General features: G+C 45.9%; 1 protein-coding gene across 1 annotated transcript in view; it reads right to left on the bottom strand.

Moving 5' to 3' along the window:
- The window catches only part of LOC137305298 (probable G-protein coupled receptor 139), a 35,141-nt gene extending 16,576 nt beyond the window's left edge, over positions 1–18,565 (bottom strand). The window contains exons 1-2 of the mRNA XM_067974148.1: positions 18,505–18,565; positions 16,700–17,591 (exon numbers count right to left, since the gene is read on the bottom strand). Of these exons, the coding sequence (XP_067830249.1) occupies positions 16,700–17,591; positions 18,505–18,565 (953 nt within the window). The remainder of the gene's footprint in view (positions 1–16,699; positions 17,592–18,504) is intronic.
- Between the last annotated feature and the right edge of the window lie 1,179 nt (positions 18,566–19,744).

Genomic DNA, 19,744 nt, shown 5'->3' with positions numbered 1-19,744 from the left:
TACTCTAACCATCTTCCTAATTATCCAGGGTTCCGTATGTGTGTCATCAGCGGGGTCAAACTGATCTAGTGCCTTCCTCGACTCCTCAGTGCCATGCGACACTAGTGTTCTCAGCCACCGGTTCCTAACATCCCGCTGTAAATTATCCATGTCTAAGTCTGTACCGTAGACTCCTTGAAACACCGCCCAAATGCGGGCCGAAAATACAGTGGGGTGTTCACCTTTTCTTTGATAGCATTTCATTAGCGCCACCACTGGATCCCCTCTGTTATTGCCCATGACAGATAATACCTGGTCCTTTAAGGCTTCATTTGTGCCTCGACCAAGTATTTGTTCCTCTGGTAGGGCGGAGTGTATATGTGGGTGTAGGCACATTAGGATTAATTTTCTTTCCTCAGCATCGTCTAAGCCGTGTATCGCTCTCTGTTGCCTGACCGCTAGGAACAACTCCCGTGGATCATCCCCCGGTGCACACGTTCCAATATCTTTCGCAATAACCCTCAGTTCTTGTACCACAAGTCGGGTGGACTATGTCATATTCTGGCAATCTTCCCCCATCTGTGCTCTACTGGTTACAAGGGAAGCCATTGGGGCAGACGGTTTTTTCGGCTCTGCAGCATATGCTGGCGGTGGGTCCCCTAGTGGAGGTTCCCCATCACCGCTGCTGTATCTATCCCCCTCGTCTGCGAAATCATCCCAATCTACATCCCCTTGACCACTTCCTTCACCTCTTCCGAGTGCGAAAGCAAACAATATGCCCCTCTGTGCGGCTAGCTGATCTTGCAGCCTCCCTGTCAGTTTCTGACACTGTGCGATCGCCGGTACTACTCCTCTTCTCCTGAGCTGATCTGTGAATCACATTCATAGCAGTTTTTTAAATCACTACTATGTTGTTTCCATCTTTCCACCTCAGCTTTAGCTGCTTGGGCTTTTCCCTCTCTCTTACTCTTTTCATAAGTCAATTTTTCGCACTGTAACTGATATTGGTCCATGTGCATCAAATCTGCACTTCTCTGTCCCTGCAGATCAGTTACCTTCTCACTAAGGCGGGCTATCTCCTCACGGAGTTTGTTATTTTCTACTTCGAATCCGTCTCGTATTTTCTGTGTCTCTTCTCTCTCTCTCCTAGCCTGCTGTCGGCATTCTATCCATTCCTCAAACAAACATCCGATCGCTACGGACTTCTGTATCTTTTTTAATTTCCTATCTGACATCTTTCTTTGCGCAATTCTCCAAAGGACCTCCCCAACAGGCATTCCCTTGTCTCCAATGTGACCCGCATACTCCCCGTATTGCGGCCACTTTCCTATTACGTATTTTTGAAGGAGTCCCTTCCAATCAAAACAGTCCAAGTCCCCAGGGCTTGGTGATTTCCCTTTATTCGTCATCTTATATTAATAGCTATGGATTAACCCAAACACCTGTTCTCTGTGTACTTTGCAAAGTCGGTTCGACTCGAGTCTCCCGCTGACGCAACGGACAGATTTATCCTCGAGCCCACCCAGGGACGTCAAAGATGTTGACCGGATGTCACCGGTTACAATTATTGGCTAAGTACACAGAGCAGAAGTGTAAATTCTCTCTTAATTCTCAATACGCTTTATTATCGTCATTAGATCATGTACATATCGCTTATATGTCTGGTTAGATTTTGGCATGCAGTTTACAGCAGGTTATACAGTTTTATACTCAAACTCGGATTTAAAATCACACCCACTAGGTTTCTCTGAATAACACTCCCTGGATGGTCACAGAATGGAAAGGATATTATATTACCCTGAAAGGAGAGCTAACGCTGGCCAGGCGTTTCTTTCTCTTTCTCTTGACGTCGTCTATACGTCCCTGATGTAGTCTCTACGTCCTTGACGTAGGCTCCCTACTTCCGCGATGGTTAGTCCCCGGAGTCTCGCACACACACCGGCACCAAGACTGTAATTCTCCAGTTTTAACTCCAAGTCTGTCTTTTCGAATGATGCTGTCTTTCTCCGGTTGGCTTCAAGTTCCTCGAGTGGTCGGTGTCATCCCCTGATTGGCTCTGTTCCAAGGGGGTAGGTAGCATCACCTCTTTACTCCTTTTCTAAATAAGGACTGGTGTCTCATCAGAGCTCCTTTGTCCCTGAGAAGCGTAACTAAATCAAACCGGTTCCGACCAGCTCAGACCCGTGACTGAACTCCAGGTCACTTCAGTTCAAAAGTTAGTGTCTTTGTGAGCAATGCGAAATAAACTCAGTAGTTTTCTTCAGCCCCTGGCCGACGTCTACAAAATCTAAGATAGACGGCACCTGGAGTGCTGTGAGCAGTTCTGGGCACCGCACCTTCGGAAGGACATATTGGCTTTGGAGGGAGTGCAGCGTAGGTTTACAAGAACTCAAGGTTTAAGTTACGAGGAGATATGACACAAATTGTGGTTGTATTCTCTGGAGTTTCGAAGGTTAAGGGGTGATCTGATCGAAGTTTATAAGATGTTAAGGGGAACGGAGAGGCTAGATAGAGAGAAACTCTTTCTGCTGGTTGGGGATTCCAGGAGTAGGGGGTACAGTTTAAAAATTAGAGCCAGACCTTTCAGGAGCGAGATTCGAAAACATTTCTACATACAAGGGGTGGTGGAAGTTTGGAACTCTCTTCTGCAAAGGGCAATTGATACAAGCAAAATTGCTAAATTTATATCTGCGATCGATAGCTTTTTGTCAATCAAAGCTATAAAGGGATATTGGCCAAAGGCAGGTGTATGGAGTTAGATCACAGATCAGCCATGATCTTATCAAATGGCGGAGCAGGCACGAGGGGCTGAATGGCCTACTCCTGTTTCTATGTTTGCTATGTTTTCCTGTTTCCGAAGCTGGGGTTGTTCTCCTCAGAACAGAGAAGGTTAAAGGGAGATTTCATTGAGGGGTTCAAAATCATGACGTAAACAAGGAACAACTGTTTCCACTGGTAGAAATGATGGTAACCAGAGGACACAGATTGAAAGTAATTGGCAAAAGATCCAGATGGGAGATGAGGATAATTTTGTTTACACAGCGAGTTGTGATGATCTGAAATTCACTGCCTGAAAGTGCGATGGAAGCAGATTCACTTCTCACTTTCAAAAGAGAATTGGATAAATTTTAATTTACAGGGCACTGGCCATAATCTTCCAAACATCCGTAGATACGGGGATGGTGCTAGAGAAGTGGAAAATTGCAAATGTTAAACCCTTGTTCAAAAAAGGGTGCAAGGATAAACCCAGCAACTGTAGGCCAGTCAGTATAAGCTCAGTGTTGGGGAAACTTTTAGATACGATAATCCGGGACAGAATTAACAATCACTTGGATGAGGGTGGATTGATTAACAAATCGGTGCTGGCTTTCCCTAAACGCCAATCGTGTTATACTAGCCAGATCGAGTTTTTTAATGTTGTAATAGAAAGGGTAGATGAGGGCAATGCAGCTGAAGTGGTGTATATGGACTTTCAAAAGGCATTTGATGAAGTGCCGCACGGTTGGCTTATCATCAACATTGAAGCCCGAGAATAAAGCGGGCTGTAGCAAAATGGATACAGAATTGGCTAAGGGACAGGAAACAGAGATGTAGTGGTGAACAGTTGTTTTTCGGACTGGAGGGAGGTGTACAGCAGTGTTCCCCAGGGGTCAGTGCGACTACCACTGCTTTTCTTGACATATATTAATGACTTGGACTTCAAAATCATGAAAGGTCTCGACAGAATATAGTGAGAAACTGTTGCCCAATGAAGAAAGTGTCAAGAGCCAGAGGACATTGATATAAGGTGATTGGCCACAGATCCAAGGGTGACATGAGGAAAACCTTTTTCACACAGCAAGTGGTTAGAATCTGCAGTACACTGCCCGGGCAGGTGAGGGGGATGGAGGCAAATTCAATCCTGGCCTTGAAAAGGGAAACTTGAGAGGAAAAAAATTGCAGGGCGACGGGGATAGTACGAGGGAGTGTGACTAGCTTGGGTGCTCGTGCATCGAGCCGGCGCAAACTTGATGGGCCGAATGGCTTCCTTCCATGCTGTAACCTTTCCATGATTCTATGAAAGAGCGGAAGAAGGGGACTAAATGGATAGCTCTTTCAAAGAGTTGGCACAGGCACGATGCGTCGAATGGCCTCCAGAGCTGTCAGTGTCGATTATTATACTTGGCCCCTGGATGGAATTTTTCCCTATTAACTCCTCAACTTTCCGTGCGTGCTCTTGCTGGATAACTAACTGCAGCTAATGAATCACTGCTGAATTTCTTCACGGCTGAGCCGACCCTCCAGTTCCTGCTCGAATCACGTTATGAAAACACCGCTGTAAGTAAACTGTCGGCTCCAAGGGATCAGCTGATTGATGAGACATTTCTCCCCCAGAAAGACAGCATGGCTTGTGGATTTCCGATCCATTCGTCTCCAGTAATGGTAAACCAATCATTTATTTTTGAATTATATTTTGGGAGCTCTAAGATGAAGTGGTGGTGTTTGGGAACCTGTCGTTTTGTGTGTTGTGACCCAATGATTGTGATAATCAAGGCATTCCCAACATAAGAGACTGACGTGTAACCCTGAATATGACCTTTCTCCAAACACTGCCACATTGGGAGCTGGTACCGCTCGGTATGGTACTGACCACATCAACGAAGATTTGATTCCCGCTCAGTGCTGAATCAGCCCAGCTCAGCCAGGTCTCGCTTCTTCTAATGATTCAGTGATTGGTGCTGGCCAGTCCCTGTCTAAACATGTGGTGAGGAGTGACTTAGGCTCACTGTCACATTCCCCAATCTCCTACTGATGTCCATCATCTGGCCCCACTCACAGTACCATAATAGGTGTAGCGCAGCAGGAGGCCATTCGGCCCATCGTGTCCGGGCCGGCTCTTTGAAAGAGCTATCCAATTCCTCCAATTCCCCTGATATTTCCCCGTATGCTGTATTATTTCCCTTCCAGTATTTATCCAATTCCCCTTTGAAAGTTATTATTGAATCTGCTTCCACCGCCCTTTCAAGCAGCGCATTCCAGATCATTACAACGCACTGCGTAAAAACATGTTTCCGCATTTTGCCTCTGGTTCTTTTGTCAATCACCTTAAATCTGCGTCCTCTGATTACCGACCTTTCTGCCATGTAAACCATTTCTCCTCTTTTACTCTTTCAAAACTGTTCATTATTTTGAACCCCTCTATGAAATCTCCCTTTAACCTTCTCTGCTCGAAGGAGAACAACCCCAGCTTCACCAGTCTGTCCATATAACTGAAGTCCCTCATCCTTGTGACCATTCGAGGAAATCTCTTCTGCGGCCTAAGGCCTCTCTCAAGGCTTGAACATCCTTCCTAAAGTGTGGTGCCCAGAACTGGACACAATACTCGAGCTGAGTCCTAACCTGTGTTTTCTAAAGGTTTAGCATAACTTCCTAGCTTTTGTACTCTATGCCTCTGTTAATAAAGCCCAGGGTCTCATATGATTTTTTAACAGCCTTCTCAACTTGTCCTGCCACTTTCAAAGATCTGTGTGTGTGCACCCCCAGGTCTCTCTGTTCCTGCACCACCATTAAAATTGTGCCATTTAGTTTATATTGCCTCTCCTCATTCTTCCTACCAAAATGTATCACTTCACACTTCTCTGCGTTCAATTTCAGCAGTCTGTCTCTGTCCTCCTAAAAACATACGAAATAGGAACAGGGGTAGGCCATATGGCCCCTCGAGCCTGCTCCGCCATTCAATAAGATCATGATCTTCCACCTCAACACCACTTTCCCGCCCGACTCCCATAACCCTTGATTCTCTGAGAAACCAAAAATGTATCTATCTCAGCCTTGAATATACTCAGCGACTGAGAATCCGCAGCCCTCTGGGTTAGAGAATTCAAAAGATTCACAACCCTCTGCGTGAAGAAATTCCTCCTTAACTTAGTCCTAAATGGCCGACCTCTTATCCTGACAAAAATGCCCCCTAGTTCTGGACTCTGCAGCCTGGGGAAACTACCTCTCAGCATCAATCTTGTCAAGCCCCTTCAGAACCTTTTATGTTTCAATGAAGTCACCTCGCATTCTTCTAAAATCCAGATAGTGCAGGTCAATTCTACTTAATCTCTCCTCATAGGACAACCTTCTCATCCCAGGAATCAATCTGGTGAGCATCCATTGCTCCCCCTCTAAGGCAAGTATATCCTTCCTTAGATGAGGAGACCAAAACTGTACACAGTACTCCAGGAGAGGTCTTCCAAAACCCTGTACAATTGTGTCAAGACTTCCTTACTCTTAAACTTCAACCCCCTTGCAATAAAGACCAACATGCCATGTGCCTTCCGAATTGCTTGCTGAACCTACATACTAACGTTCTCTGTTTCTTGTATGAGGACACCCAAATCACTCTGAACGCCAACATTTACAAGCTTCTCATTATTTAAAAAAGATTCTGTTTTTCTATTCTTCTTACCAAAGTGAATAACCTCACATTTCCCCACATTACACTCCATCTACCACCTTCTTGCCCACTCACTTAACCTGTCTATATCCTTTTGCAGACTCTTTATATGTCCTCCTCACAGCTTACTTTCCTACATAGCTTTGTATCGTCAACAAACTTGGATACATCACACTCGGTCCCTTCATCTAAATTATCAATATGGATTGTCAATAGCTGAGGCCCAAGCACCAATCCTTGCGGCACCCCACTAGTTACAGCCTGCCATCCTGAAAATTACCCGTTTTCTATCCGTTTACGAATTCTTTATCCATGCTAATATTACCCCCAACCCCATGAGCCCTTATTTTGGAAAACACCCTTTTATGTGGCACCTTATTAAATGCCATTACTCTGTTACTTCATCAAAGAACACAATTAAGTTAGTCAAACACTATTTGCCTTCAACAAATCCGTCCTGACTTTCATTTATCAGCCCATATTTTTCCAAGTGCCAATTAATTTTGTCCTGGATTATTGTCTCGATGGGTTTTCCACCACTGCCGTTAGACTGACTGGCCTGTAATTGCCGGGTAAAACCGTCTCCCCTTTTTTGAACTGGGGTGTAACATTTGCAATCCACCAGTCCTCTGGTAACATCCACATATCTAAGGAGGATTGGAAGATTGTGCCCAGCGCCTCGGCAATTTCTACCCTTACTTCCCTTGGTAACCTTGGATGCATCCCATCGGGACCGGGTGACTTTACTACTTTGAGTACTGCCAATCATTTAAGTACCTTTTATCTATTTTTATCCTATCCATTATGGCAACTATATCCTCCTTTATTGCTACAACAACAGCATGCTCTTCTCTATTGAAGACTGATGTGAAGTATCCATTTATTATCTCAGCCATGCCCTCTGCCTCCAAAAGAGGACCTCCCGTTTTGTCCCTAATCTGCCTCACCATTTGACTGCCCTTTTTAAGATTTTTGGGTTCCCTTTTATGTTAGCCGCTAATCTATTATCATACTCTCTCTTTGCCCCTCTTATTCCCTTTTTTAGATCTCCTCTGTACTTTGCATGTTTAGTCTGGTTCTCTATCGAATTATGAACCTTAAAAGTCTCCTTTTTTCTGTTTCGTTTTAATCTCTATATCTTTAGTCATCCACGGAGCTCTAGATTTGGATGCCCTTCCTTACCCCCTTCTTAGCGATGTGACGACTCTGTACTCGGACCATCTCCTCCTTGAAGGCCTCCCATTGTTCAATTATGGTTTTGTCTACCAATTTTTGATTCCAATGCACCTGGACAAGATCCCTTTTAACTCACTGAAATGTCCCTCCTCCTGTTCAGCATTTTCACATTTGATTGCTCCTTGTCATTTTCCGTAACTATTCCAAACCTAATGATATTGTGATCAATTTTCCCCAATTGCTCCACGTACCCCACTTCATTCCCCAGAATTAGATCCAGCATTGTTTCCTTCCTGGTTAGGCTGGAATTGCACTGTTCCAGAAAGTTCGCTTGGACACATTTCAGGAATTCCTCTCACTCTTTGCCCTTTACTCTGTTAGTGTTCCAGTCTATATTGGGATAATTGAAGATTCCCATTATCACCACTCTATAGTTCTTGCATCTTTCTGTAATCTGCCTGCAAATTTACTCTGTCTCCTTCCCACTATTTGCTGGCCTATAGTATACACCCAGTAGTATAATAGCTCCTCAACTGTTCCTTAATTCTAACCAAAAATATTCTGCCCTTGACCCCTCAACTACATCATCCCTTTCCAGTGTTATAATAGTTTCTTTGATCAATACTGCCATCTGCCTCCCTCCTTTCTTTCCTTCCCTATCTTTCTTGAATACCTTGCAGCCAGAAATATTAAGTACCCAGTCCTCCCCTTCATTGAGCCTCTATATCGTAATCCCATGTGACAACTTAAGCCTGCAGCTCACCAACCTCATTTACCACGCTATGTGCATTTACACACATGCACTCGAGACTCATCTTATTCTGCAACGCATTTCCCCCCTGTCTGATCCAACTTATTTCTGAACTATTCTTTACTGTAGTGCTGCTTGTCTCTCCAGTCCTCAGTGCACCTTGTTTCTCCTCCCCAATGTTTCATCCTGGTGCCCACCCGCCCCCTCACCCCGCAAAATTTACTTAAACCTTAGCCCACAGCACGAATGACCCTCCCCGTAAGGACATTGGTCCCAGCTCTGTTGAGGTGCAGACCGCCCGTCTTGAACAGATCCTAACATAAGAAATAGGAGCAGGAGGAGGCCATACGGATCCTCGAGCCTGCTCCACCATTCAATAAGATCATGGCTGATCTTGGACCACAACTCCACTTTCCTGCCCGATCCCCATATCCCTTGAATCCGCTCGAGTCCAAAAATCTATCGACCTCAGTCTTGAATTTACTCTATGATTAGCATCCACAGCCCTCTGAGTGAAAAATGCCTCCTCATCTCAGTCTTCAATGGCCGACCCTTTAGCCTGCGACTGTACCCCCAAGTTCTGGACTCTCCAGCCAGGAGAAACAACCTCTCAGCATCTACCATGTTAAGCCCCTTCTGAAGCTTATATGTTTCAAAGAGTTCACCTCTCACTATTTTAAACACCGGAGCGTATAGTCCCATCCTACTCAATCTCTCCTCATAGGACAACCCTCTCATCCCAGGAATTAATGTAGTGAACCAACGTTACACCGCTTCTGAGGCAAGTATCTCCTCCATTAGATAAGGACACCAAAGCTGTACACATTACTACAGGTGAAGTTTCACCAAAGTCCTATACATTTGTAGCAATACTTCCTAACTCTTGTACTCCAACTCCCTTGCAATAAAGGACAACATGCCATTTGCTTTCCGAATTGTTTGTTGTACCTGCGTGTTAACTTTCTGTGTTTCTTGTACGAGGACACCCATATCTCTCTGGACAACAAAATGTAATAGTTTCACACCATTTAAAAATATTCTTTTATTCTATTCTTCCTACAAAAGTGAATAACCTCACATTTCCCGATATTATACTCCATCTTCCACCTCCTTGTCCATTCACTTAACCTGTCTATATCCGTTTCCAGACGTTTTGTGTCATCCTCTCAGCTGACCTTCCCACCCAGCTTTGTATCATCAGCAAACTTTGATACATTACACTCGGTCCCTTCATCGAAGTCATTAATATAGATTGTAAATAGCTGAGGCCCAGCACCGATCTATGCGGCACCCCACTAGTGACAGCCTGCCAATCTGAAAATGACCCATTTATCCCTACTCTCTGTTTCCTGTCTGTTAACCAATCATCTATCGATGCTAATATATTACCCCCAACCCCAGGAGCATAACAACCTTTTGTGTGGCACCTTACTTAATGCCTTTTAATCCCACCTGCCTCAGAACTGGTCCCAATGCCCCAGGAATCTGAAGCCCTCCCTCCTGCACCTTTTCTCCAGCCGCGTGTTAACATATCTGTTCCAACTATTCCCATATTTACTAACATGTGGCAATGGGAGTAGTTCAGAAATTACTATTTTTGCGGTCCTGCTTTTTAAAGTTCTTTCATAGCCCCTGAGACTCTGACAACAGGAGCTCGACCCTTTTCCTTCCTATATCATTGGTTCCCACATCGGCCACGAATTACGGCTGTTCCCCTTCCACCCTCAAAATGTTGTGCACCCTCTTGGTGATATCCTTTACCCTGCCTGGCACCAGTGAGGTAACACACCATGCAGAACTCATGTCGGCCGTTGCAGAAACACCTGTCTATCTCCCTGACAATCGAATTCCCTGTCACAACTGCATTTCCTTTGCTCCCCTGTGCAGTCGAGTCTCCCAAGTCGCTGTGGATTTGCTCCTGACTGGACTCCCCCGAGGTGTTACACCCTCAGTGGTTTGTGAGTGCAACACTCCCAGGGGACTCCTGCACTGCCTGCCTGTTCCTCCTCATATATCTGGTGATCACCCACTCCCTCTGTCCCTGAACTCTCTGTAGTTGTGGGGTGACCACCTCCTGAAACGTGCTATCTACGAAACTCTCAGCTTTCGTTATGCACTGTTGTGATGCCAGAGAGGTCCGGGATGGGGGATGCTGCACGGAACGGGATGGGATGGGATGTAACAGCGCGGGTGGGACGGCCTGGAATGGGGGGTGGTGGTGGCATGCAGAACTGGGGGTGGAGCTTGGGAGGGGACCGTGCGGGACGGCAAAAGTTTGGACCCAGGAGAGCTGGGCAGGTTTTGAGAGCAGTAACGAGCAGAAGCCGAGCCTTGGTTCCAGTTCAGCATTGAAACCAATAGATTGGAAAATTTGTCTGAAATCTCTTAACACTTTTGAAGGGATTGTGAAGGACGGGGCCTGTACTGCACTTCCTCCTCAATCATATAGCATTGAAATACTCCATCAGCCCATAGTCCGCCTGCATCATCCTCTATCTATACTGGTTATATCAGGGTTGGCACAGTCATCTCCTTCTGTGCCCAGATGCCAACCCATCTCATTCTACGAGTGTTTGGTACCTCTGGAAATATCATAACGTTGTGGTTATCAGGTTTTAACTACAATCTGTGGCTTTTTGTCTGTAAAATTCTTCCTTCCATTTACCTGCTGTTTGTTATAAATTCTGTTCTCCACTCACCCAGTGTTTTGTTTTATGACCAGGTGAATCGACTTTCTTGCAGAAAGCAGGATGCGAAAGGTTTTGCTGGACTGAGCATTTCAGGGTGCTTCCCAGCCGGTCCAGAGTTATCAGAAGTCTAGCCTCAGAAACTCACAGACAGGGTTTACTTGTTTCATGAACTACAAGGTGGTGCCTCTTCAGTAAATGCCAGGGTCCAAACTGACGAGGACCCTTCATTCAAACATATCAGCCATCAGCACCAATGGATATGGAAAAATGCCAGCAGTTTAGAAACGACAAAATTCGCTACAACCATCTTTAAAAGTCCTCCTGTTGGAAATAGACTATCAGAGACGGAGTGGAATCTCAGAACAGAATCAGTGAAGATGCTGAATCAGGACTTGAACCAGTCTATGCATCTTACGCAGGTTCCAGTGTCACAAAAGCATATGTTTTCAAATGCTGCTTCACCTCAGTTTTACAGCCACACTCCTCCCGTCCAGCTGTGCAAGACCAGCAACACCCTCGCAATGATTTGGGAGGCCGACCAAGATTCTACGTGTGTGCCCCACTGGGACAGCTTGTCCAGAGAAATGCAGGGTCCAGTGGGTTGGAATCCAGTGAGGGCGACCAAGAAATGGAGAAACAAGGGACAGCCCTTCCAAGACATCTTTACTATTTCGCAACACAAGATGAGAAATATTGGCATAAACATCTTGGGAAAACAAGCAAAAGCAGTGAGCTGTGTGTTAATATGGGAGTGTCAGGATGATCTTCCCGAGGGAGGGGATTTGGGTGGGAAGGTTGGTGCCAGATATAATCATTCCAAACTCCCGGCAAAAACCCAGTTTATTTCATTTGAAGGCACAATGTTGCATTTTGAGCAGACACCCAAAGAACACCATGTTGTGCAGCAGCCCCTAAACATTCATCATTGTTCATCACTTAAGGAAAATGCTCTCCAAAAACTCTGTCCAGGACAATATGAGGGACTGTACCACCCATTAGAACTTCACAATCCAAGCGTTCAACCCTCGCCTTTCACCTGCATGGAGGCTGCAGATCGATGGGACAGAGATTTAATCAAGCAATCCATTTTAATCAGCAAAAGTGAACTGTGCAAAAAAAATAGTGGCCATTATTACACTCAGTCACAAGAGTCACGGGCCTGTGAGAAAGCAACTCAGGGCTGCCCTGGTGTGATTGATAGATGGGCCTGCCCTGTGCTGGAGACTGGATAGCTGTCATTGAAAGGCGGCAGTGAATTGATTGAGGAGGCCTTGGATCACTGGTCTTATTTCGACTGGAATGGCGATAATGAGCACCTGCCAGTTTCATTCGATTACCCTCAACCAAAAGCTTGTCCAATCCCTCTCTCACTCTATTATCCCCCATCAGACACCTCAGAGTGGAGTGAATCACCTTTGCCAAGTTGGTGTGGTATTACTCAGAGACGCATTTGGGACAGTAAAAGTCCAGAGGCGTGGGATTTCCCCTGAATGAAACTTTATTGATTGGAGGAGGGTTAGATGTGGTTTCTAGATTCAGGGCCAGCTGGGACTGCCTGCTGTCCTCCACAGGTCAGGCTACCGTTGGAGCATAAAATAGGAACCAGAAGAGGCAAGAGAGAGAAAGAAACTGCACAAACAAACCAACATAAATGGGAAAAGGGAAAAATGGGAAAAGGGAAAAATGGGAAGAAAATCAAACTCCCAATCTCACTGTTGCTTGAAGGAGTTTAATGGGGGCAATTAAACATCATTCCCTGCTCTAAATCAGGTGCCCCACCATGAGGTCAAATAAAGTTCACAAAGTATAACAAATAAAGATTATGGGACAGTGAAACGTTTCTACACAAGGGTGGTAGAAGTTTGGATCTCTCTTCCGCAAAAAGCAAATGATACTAGCTCAATTGCTAAATTTAAATCTGATAGAGATAGCTTATTGGCAACCAAAGATATTACGGTATATGGGCCAAAGGCAGGTATATGGAATTAGATCACAGTTCAGCCATGAACTTATCAAATTGCGGAGCAGGCACGAGGGGCTGAAAGGCATACTCCTGTTCCTATATTCCCATGTTCCTATGTTCCTATGAAAGAGGGATAATTTTTGCCTGCCCCCAGCAAATGCTTCTCCCCACGGGTACTGCTGAAAACTAAGTAAGGCAGCACCAAATGCTTGTCATCCTTGGAGCTACGTGGCCCATCCCCGGAGCCGACAGAAGCTGAGCAGTGGATTGATGAAGAGCCCTGAAGTGCTGAAAAAGCTTGACTCCAGTCCAAGTGGTGAGTTGCCTTATTCGTCTGCGGTTTCCAAATAGAAATGAGGGCACTTGGAGATACACAACACTGGCCCAGGGTTCCTCACTCTCCCATACTTACTGGGAAGCAATGGGCTCTGCTGAGCAGCTCACTCTGCTGCTATAGCTGAGTACAGGAGATCAAAATGTGGGGTATAACCTGGGCTCTGCTTCACCATTCCATCTCACTCCTGCATTTCCTTGAAGCTTCATTTCCCTCTGTGCCATCTTGCTTCACATACCAATGATCCAAAGGTAAGCACAGTGATACCACAGAGCAGGCACTGTTTCAGTCTTTACAGTAGAGGACACTAAGAATATCCCAACACTGGACAAACAGGGGGCTCCAGGGGGGGAGGAGCTAAATACGATTAAAATCACTCAGGAGATGGTACTCAGTAAAATAATGGGACTCAAGGCGGATAAATCCCCTGGACCTGATGGCTTCCATCCTAGGGTCTTGAGGGAAGTGGCAGTAGGGATTGTGGATGCTTTGGTGATAGTTTTCCAAAATTCCCTGGACTCAGGAGAGGTCCCGGCAGATTGGAAAACTGCTAATGTAACACCGTTATTTAAAAAGGGTAGTAGGCAGAAGGCTGGAAATTATAGGCCAGTTAGCTTAACATCTGTGGTGGGTAAAATTTTGGAGTCTATTATTAAGGAGACAGTAACGGAACATTTAGATAAGCATAATTTAATAGGACAAAGTCAGCATGGCTTTATGAAGGGGAAGTCATGTCTGACAAATTTGCTTGAGTACTTCGAGGATATAACGTATAGGGTGGATAAAGGGGAACCAGTGGACATAGTGTATTTCGACTTCCAGAAGGCATTCGACAAGGTGCCACAGAAAAGATTATTACTTAAGATAAAAAATCACGGGATTGGGGGTAATATTCTGGCATGGGTGGAGGATTGGTTATCGAACAGGAAGCAGAGAGTTGGGATAAATGGTTCATTTTCGGACTGGCAACCAGTAACCAGTGGTGTTCCACAGGGGTCGGTGCTGGGTCCCCAACTCTTTACAATCTATATTAACGATTTGGAGGAGGGGACCGAGTGCAACATATCAAAATTTGCAGATGATACAAAGATGGGAGGGAAAGTAGAGAGTGAGGAGGACATAAAAAACCTGCAAGGGGATATAGACAGGCTGGGTGAGTGGGCAGAGATTTGGCAGATGCAATATAATATTGGAAAATGTGAGGTTATGCACTTTGGCAGGAAAAATCAGAGAGCAAGTTATTTTCTTAATGGCGAGAGACTGGAAAGTACTGCAGTACAAAGGGATCTGGGGGTCCTAGTGCAAGAAAATCAAAAAGTTGGTATGCAGGTGCAGCAGGTGATCAAGAAAGCCAACGGAATGTTGGCTTTTATTGCTAGGGGGATAGAATATAAAAACAAGGAGGTATTGCTGCAGTTATATAAGGTATTGGTGAGACCGCACCTGGAATACTGCATACAGTTTTGGTCTCCATACTTAAGAAAAGACATACTTGCTCTCGAGGCAGTACAAAGAAGGTTCACTCGGTTAATCCCGGGGATGAGGGGGCGGACATATGAGGAGAGGTTGAGTAGATTGGGACTCTACTCATTGGAGTTCAGAAGAATGAGAGGCGATCTTATTGAAACATATAAGATTGTGAAGGGTCTTGATCGGGTGGATGCAGTAAGGATGTTCCCAAAGATGGGTGAAACTAGAACTAGGGGGCATAATCTTAGAATAAGGGGCTGCTCTTTCAAAACTGAGATGAGGAGAAACTTCTTCACTCAGAGGGTGGTAGGTCTGTGGAATTTGCTGCCCCAGGAAGCTGTGGAAGCTACATCATTAGATAAATTTAAAACAGAAATAGACAGTTTCCTAGAAGTAAAGGGAATTAGGGGTTATGGGGAGCGGGCAGGAAATTGGACATGAAGCTGAGTTCGGATCGGTCAATGCCCTGTGGGTGGCGGAGAGGGCCCAGGGGCTATGTGGCCGGGTCCTGCTCCGACTTCTTGTGTTCTTTAGATTTGTGGTTGGGATCAGATCAGCCATGATCTTATTGAATGGCGGAGCAGGCTCGAGGGGCCGATTGGCCTACTCCTGCTCCAATTTCTTATGTTCTTATGTTCTTAAAACAGTTTCTGTGCAGTGTCTCCCAAAGCGGAACTTTAGCACACCATAGTGACTCCTTCAACCAGGGGACTTGAGAGGAGATGGAGTGTCCGACTGTGATGTGATGCTCTGTGCAATTCATTGACTGAATTGATGAATTCCCTTTTACATTTGTAGTTATACGATCAGAAAATGTGATTGGACAGGCACAAAAGTTCAGTGGGGTTCCTGAAGCTAGAGGATAATTTCATTGGATATCTCAGGGGATCAAATGGATCTTAAAAGTGTGACCTATTGACGAGGCACCAATCTGTTGTGAGCCCTATTGGATAGGATATGCACATATGGTTTCGATCGTGGGAGTTACAAGGTCCACAGTATCGGTTTTAGGTTTTTGTTCTGTTTGAACATCTCAAATGAACAGCCCCATTGCCAACATGAATTGTGCTCATGGGAACAACGGATGTTTTTATGTACATATTATTCCAACTGTAAATTAGCTGATGAAGAATAAAAATTAACATCGGTATTTTCCTGAACAATTGCTTCGTTCATTGATTCCAACCAGAAATGGACATGGTTCCTTAAGCAGTTACCCTCCACGGGGCGGGGTCGGTTGGAGGTGGTGGGGCAGGGTTCATGTGAGGGGGGAATGGGTTGGGAGGGGCAAGTGAGGGGGACGGGGTGGGACTGGGGGTGGAACGGTTGGTCGAATAGGCAAGTGAGGTGTAGGGACGGTTCGGGTGGCATGTTAGGCGGATGGGTGGGTTGGTGGGCATTTGAGGGGGATGGGTGTATTGGGGGGCTTTTTAGGTGGCAGGGGTGGGTTTGGGGTCATGTGAGGTAGGCGTGGTTGGATAGGGTGGAGGGGAGAGGGAATGTCGGTTTGGGGGGCATGTGAGGGGGAGGGGCGGATCTGTGAGGGGGAGGGGAAGGTCAGCGAGGGGAAGGGCGTGTCAAACTTGAGGCCGCAGCGAATACTCACTTATGATGATACTGAGGGTCGAATTTACGTGTCTCTTTTTGGATAATTATTTTTATTCAAAGATTGAAGATTTCCATTCACGCCTAGAATCCTGCTCATCAATTCTTCACAATGCTGTCAGTCAGCGTTAAGTGAGTTCGAAGCCAGCTATTGTTGGATTAGCTTTGAAATGTCACATGATTCTAATAGTTTCTGTGATGTTTTTTGTCTCCGGTAACAGGAGCTGGGATGGGATTTATGGGATGGAACGTGAAACAATCTCACTTCTAGTGCAGAATAGCGGTCAGCTCTTCGGTTTATTTAACCAACTGGACAATCAGAACAAAGGGATAAGTGAGCACAGTCTTAAACTCCTGTTTGACTTTGGTCTGAGTCACGACGTAGATGCACGTGTTACTGCAGGAACTGAGGAGTTGCAGTATCGGCCCGATGTATCGTAAGCCGCCTGGAAGGTGGTCGCCGAAGATTATATCAGTGAATTGATTTAACACAATCCGTTCGTGTATAGTGGACACAGCTTGTATCATCCACAGCAGTATAAAGCTTGCAGATATGCTGAAGAGCAGAACGATGGATTTCCTGCGGTTCTCCATCTCAGTATCCTTGTGATTCTCCCGATCACGCTTCCCCTGGAGGCCCCTGCGCACTCGACTCGCCAATAAAATGTGTCTGACCGTCAGAGCGTTGAGGAGCAGAATCAGCACGAACGGGAGCACTGGAGTTAACGCACGATGAAAGTAGTCGAATGCTTTCCACAGGGGTGAGGTATAGTAGCTCAACCTCACGAGGCAATACATCGGCATGGAAAAGAGATATATAACTTTATATCGAAAGTACCACGGGATGCTCTTCAAACAGCTCAACACACTCACTGTTCCGAGAACCACAGCCGCTGTTCTCGCGGTGCAATATTTCGTTTTCAGCTTCTGGCAACAAATGGCCACAAATCGATCAAAGGTGAAAGCGACGGTGAACCAGACAGAACAGTCCGTGGCTGCATGAGTGAGGCAGTCACCGAGACCACACATCGTAATGCTCTCTGTGAATATATCAATGAAATAAAGAGTGACAATACGGTCCAGTATCACAGCAGTGAGGATAACGGTTAGATCAGCCGCTGCCATGGACAGCAGGTAACAGGAGATGCATCGAGACAGGCCACACTTTCCCCGGGATAAGATCAGGATCACCAGCAGGGTAACTAGGAGAAATCGGAACAAAAAAGATCAGGAAAATAACTCATCAGATTGGCAACAAAGATTGGACAAGATTTTGAATGTAATATATACTGAGCTTACTGTGTTCAGCAAATGGACATTGAACCGCAGATCTGGGCAGTGCCATCAAATGGAGACAGAACCACAGACCTGGACAGAGCTGTCAAATGGAGACTGGTCACGAAACCCTACAGTGCCATCAAATGGAGACTGATTCGCAGACCTGGGCAGTGCGATCAAATGGAGACTGAAGCCCAGACCTGGACAGTGCCATCAAATGGATACTGAACCCCAGCCTGGGCAGGGCCATCAAATGGAGACTGAAACCCAGACCTGGGCAGTAAGATCAAATAGAGACTGAAGCCCAGACCTGGACAGTGCCATCAAATGGAGACTGAACCCCAGCCTCGACAGTGTCAGCAAATGGCGACTGAATTCCAGACATGGGCAGTGCCATCAAATGGAGACTGATCCCCAGACCTGGACAGTACCGTCAAATGGAGACTGATCTCCAGAGCAGGATAGTGCGATCAAATGGATATTGAAAGGCAGGGTGGGTTCAAAATAATGATCACCTTGTGGAGGGAGAGGATATTGCTGAAGTTCTAAATGAGTACCTTGCTTCTATTTTCACAAAAGAAGAGGATGCTGCCACTGTCACTGAAAAGGGGGAGGCATTAGATAAACTGTAAAGGATAGAAATAGATGAAGAGCATGGGACGCATCATGGTTGATATGGGAGGTAAGGGTGGAAACATAGATCGACCCGTCGCAGATGCATCTGTCCATGACAGTATTGGTAGGAGTGACCACTGCACAATCCTTGTGAAGGTGAAGTCCCGTTTTCACACTGAGAACAACGTCCATCGTGTTGTGTGGCACTATCACCGTGCATACATGAGGCGCTTTGGCCATCAGCAGCAGCAGAATTGTATTCCAGCACAATCTGTAAACTCATGTTCCCGCATATTCCTCACCCTACCGTTAACAACAAGCCAGGGGATCAACCCTCGTTCAATGAGGAGTGTAGAAGAGCATGCTAGCAGCAGCACCAGGCGTACCTAAAAATGAGGTCCCAACCTGGTGAAGCTACAACACAGGACTACGTGCATATTAAACAATGGAACCAGTATGCTATAGACAGAGCTAAGCGATCCCACAAACAACAGATCAGATCAAAGTTCTGCAGTTCTGCCACATCCTGTTGTGAATGGTGGTTGACCTTTAAACAACTAACGGAATAGGAGGCACCGTGAAAATCCCACCCCCAATGATGGCAGAGTCCAGCATGTGAGTGCAAAAGACAAGGCTGAAGCGTTTGCCACCATCTTCAGTCAGAAATGCTAAGTGGATGATCCATCTCGGCCTCCTCCCAATATCCCCAACATTACAGAAGCCAGTCTTCAGCCAATTCGATTCACTCCACGTGATATCAAGAATCGGCTGAGTGCACTGGATACAGCAAATGCTATGAGCCCCGACAACATCCCAGCTGTCGTGCTGAAGACTTGTGCTCCAGAACTAGCCGCGCATCGAGCCAAACTGTTCCAGTACACCTACAACACTGGCATCTACCAGACAATTTGGAAAATTGCCCAGGTATGCCCTGTCCACAAAAAGCAGGACAAATCCAATCCGGTCAATTACGAGCCCATCAGTCTCCTCTCAATCATCTGCAAAGTGATGGAAAGTGTCATCGACAGTGCTATCAAGCGGCACTTACTCACCAATAACCTGCTCACCGAAGCTCAGTTTGCGTCCCGCCCGTACAACTCGGCTCCAGACCTCACTACAGGCTTGGTGCAAACATGGACAAAAGAGCTGAATTCCAGAGGTAACGTGAGAGTGACTGACCTTGACATGAAGGCAACATTTGACCGAGTGTGGTCCCAAGGAGCCCTAGTAAAATTGCCACCACCTCCTTTCTTTCCTTCCCTATCTTTCCTGAACACCTTGTATCCAGGAATATTTAGTACCCAATCCTGCCCTTTTTTGAGCCAGGTCTCCGTTATCGCCACTACATCATATTCCCTTGTGGCTATTTGTGCCCGAAGCTCACCAACCTTATTTGCCACGCTTCGTGCATTGACACACATGCGCTGTAAACCTACCTTAAACTTTCTAGTATTCTCTCTTA

The sequence above is a fragment of the Heptranchias perlo genome, chromosome 39 (assembly GCF_035084215.1).
Source record: "Heptranchias perlo isolate sHepPer1 chromosome 39, sHepPer1.hap1, whole genome shotgun sequence".
Lineage (NCBI taxonomy): Eukaryota > Metazoa > Chordata > Chondrichthyes > Hexanchiformes > Hexanchidae > Heptranchias > Heptranchias perlo.
This window is presented reverse-complemented; position numbering and strand designations above follow the sequence as displayed.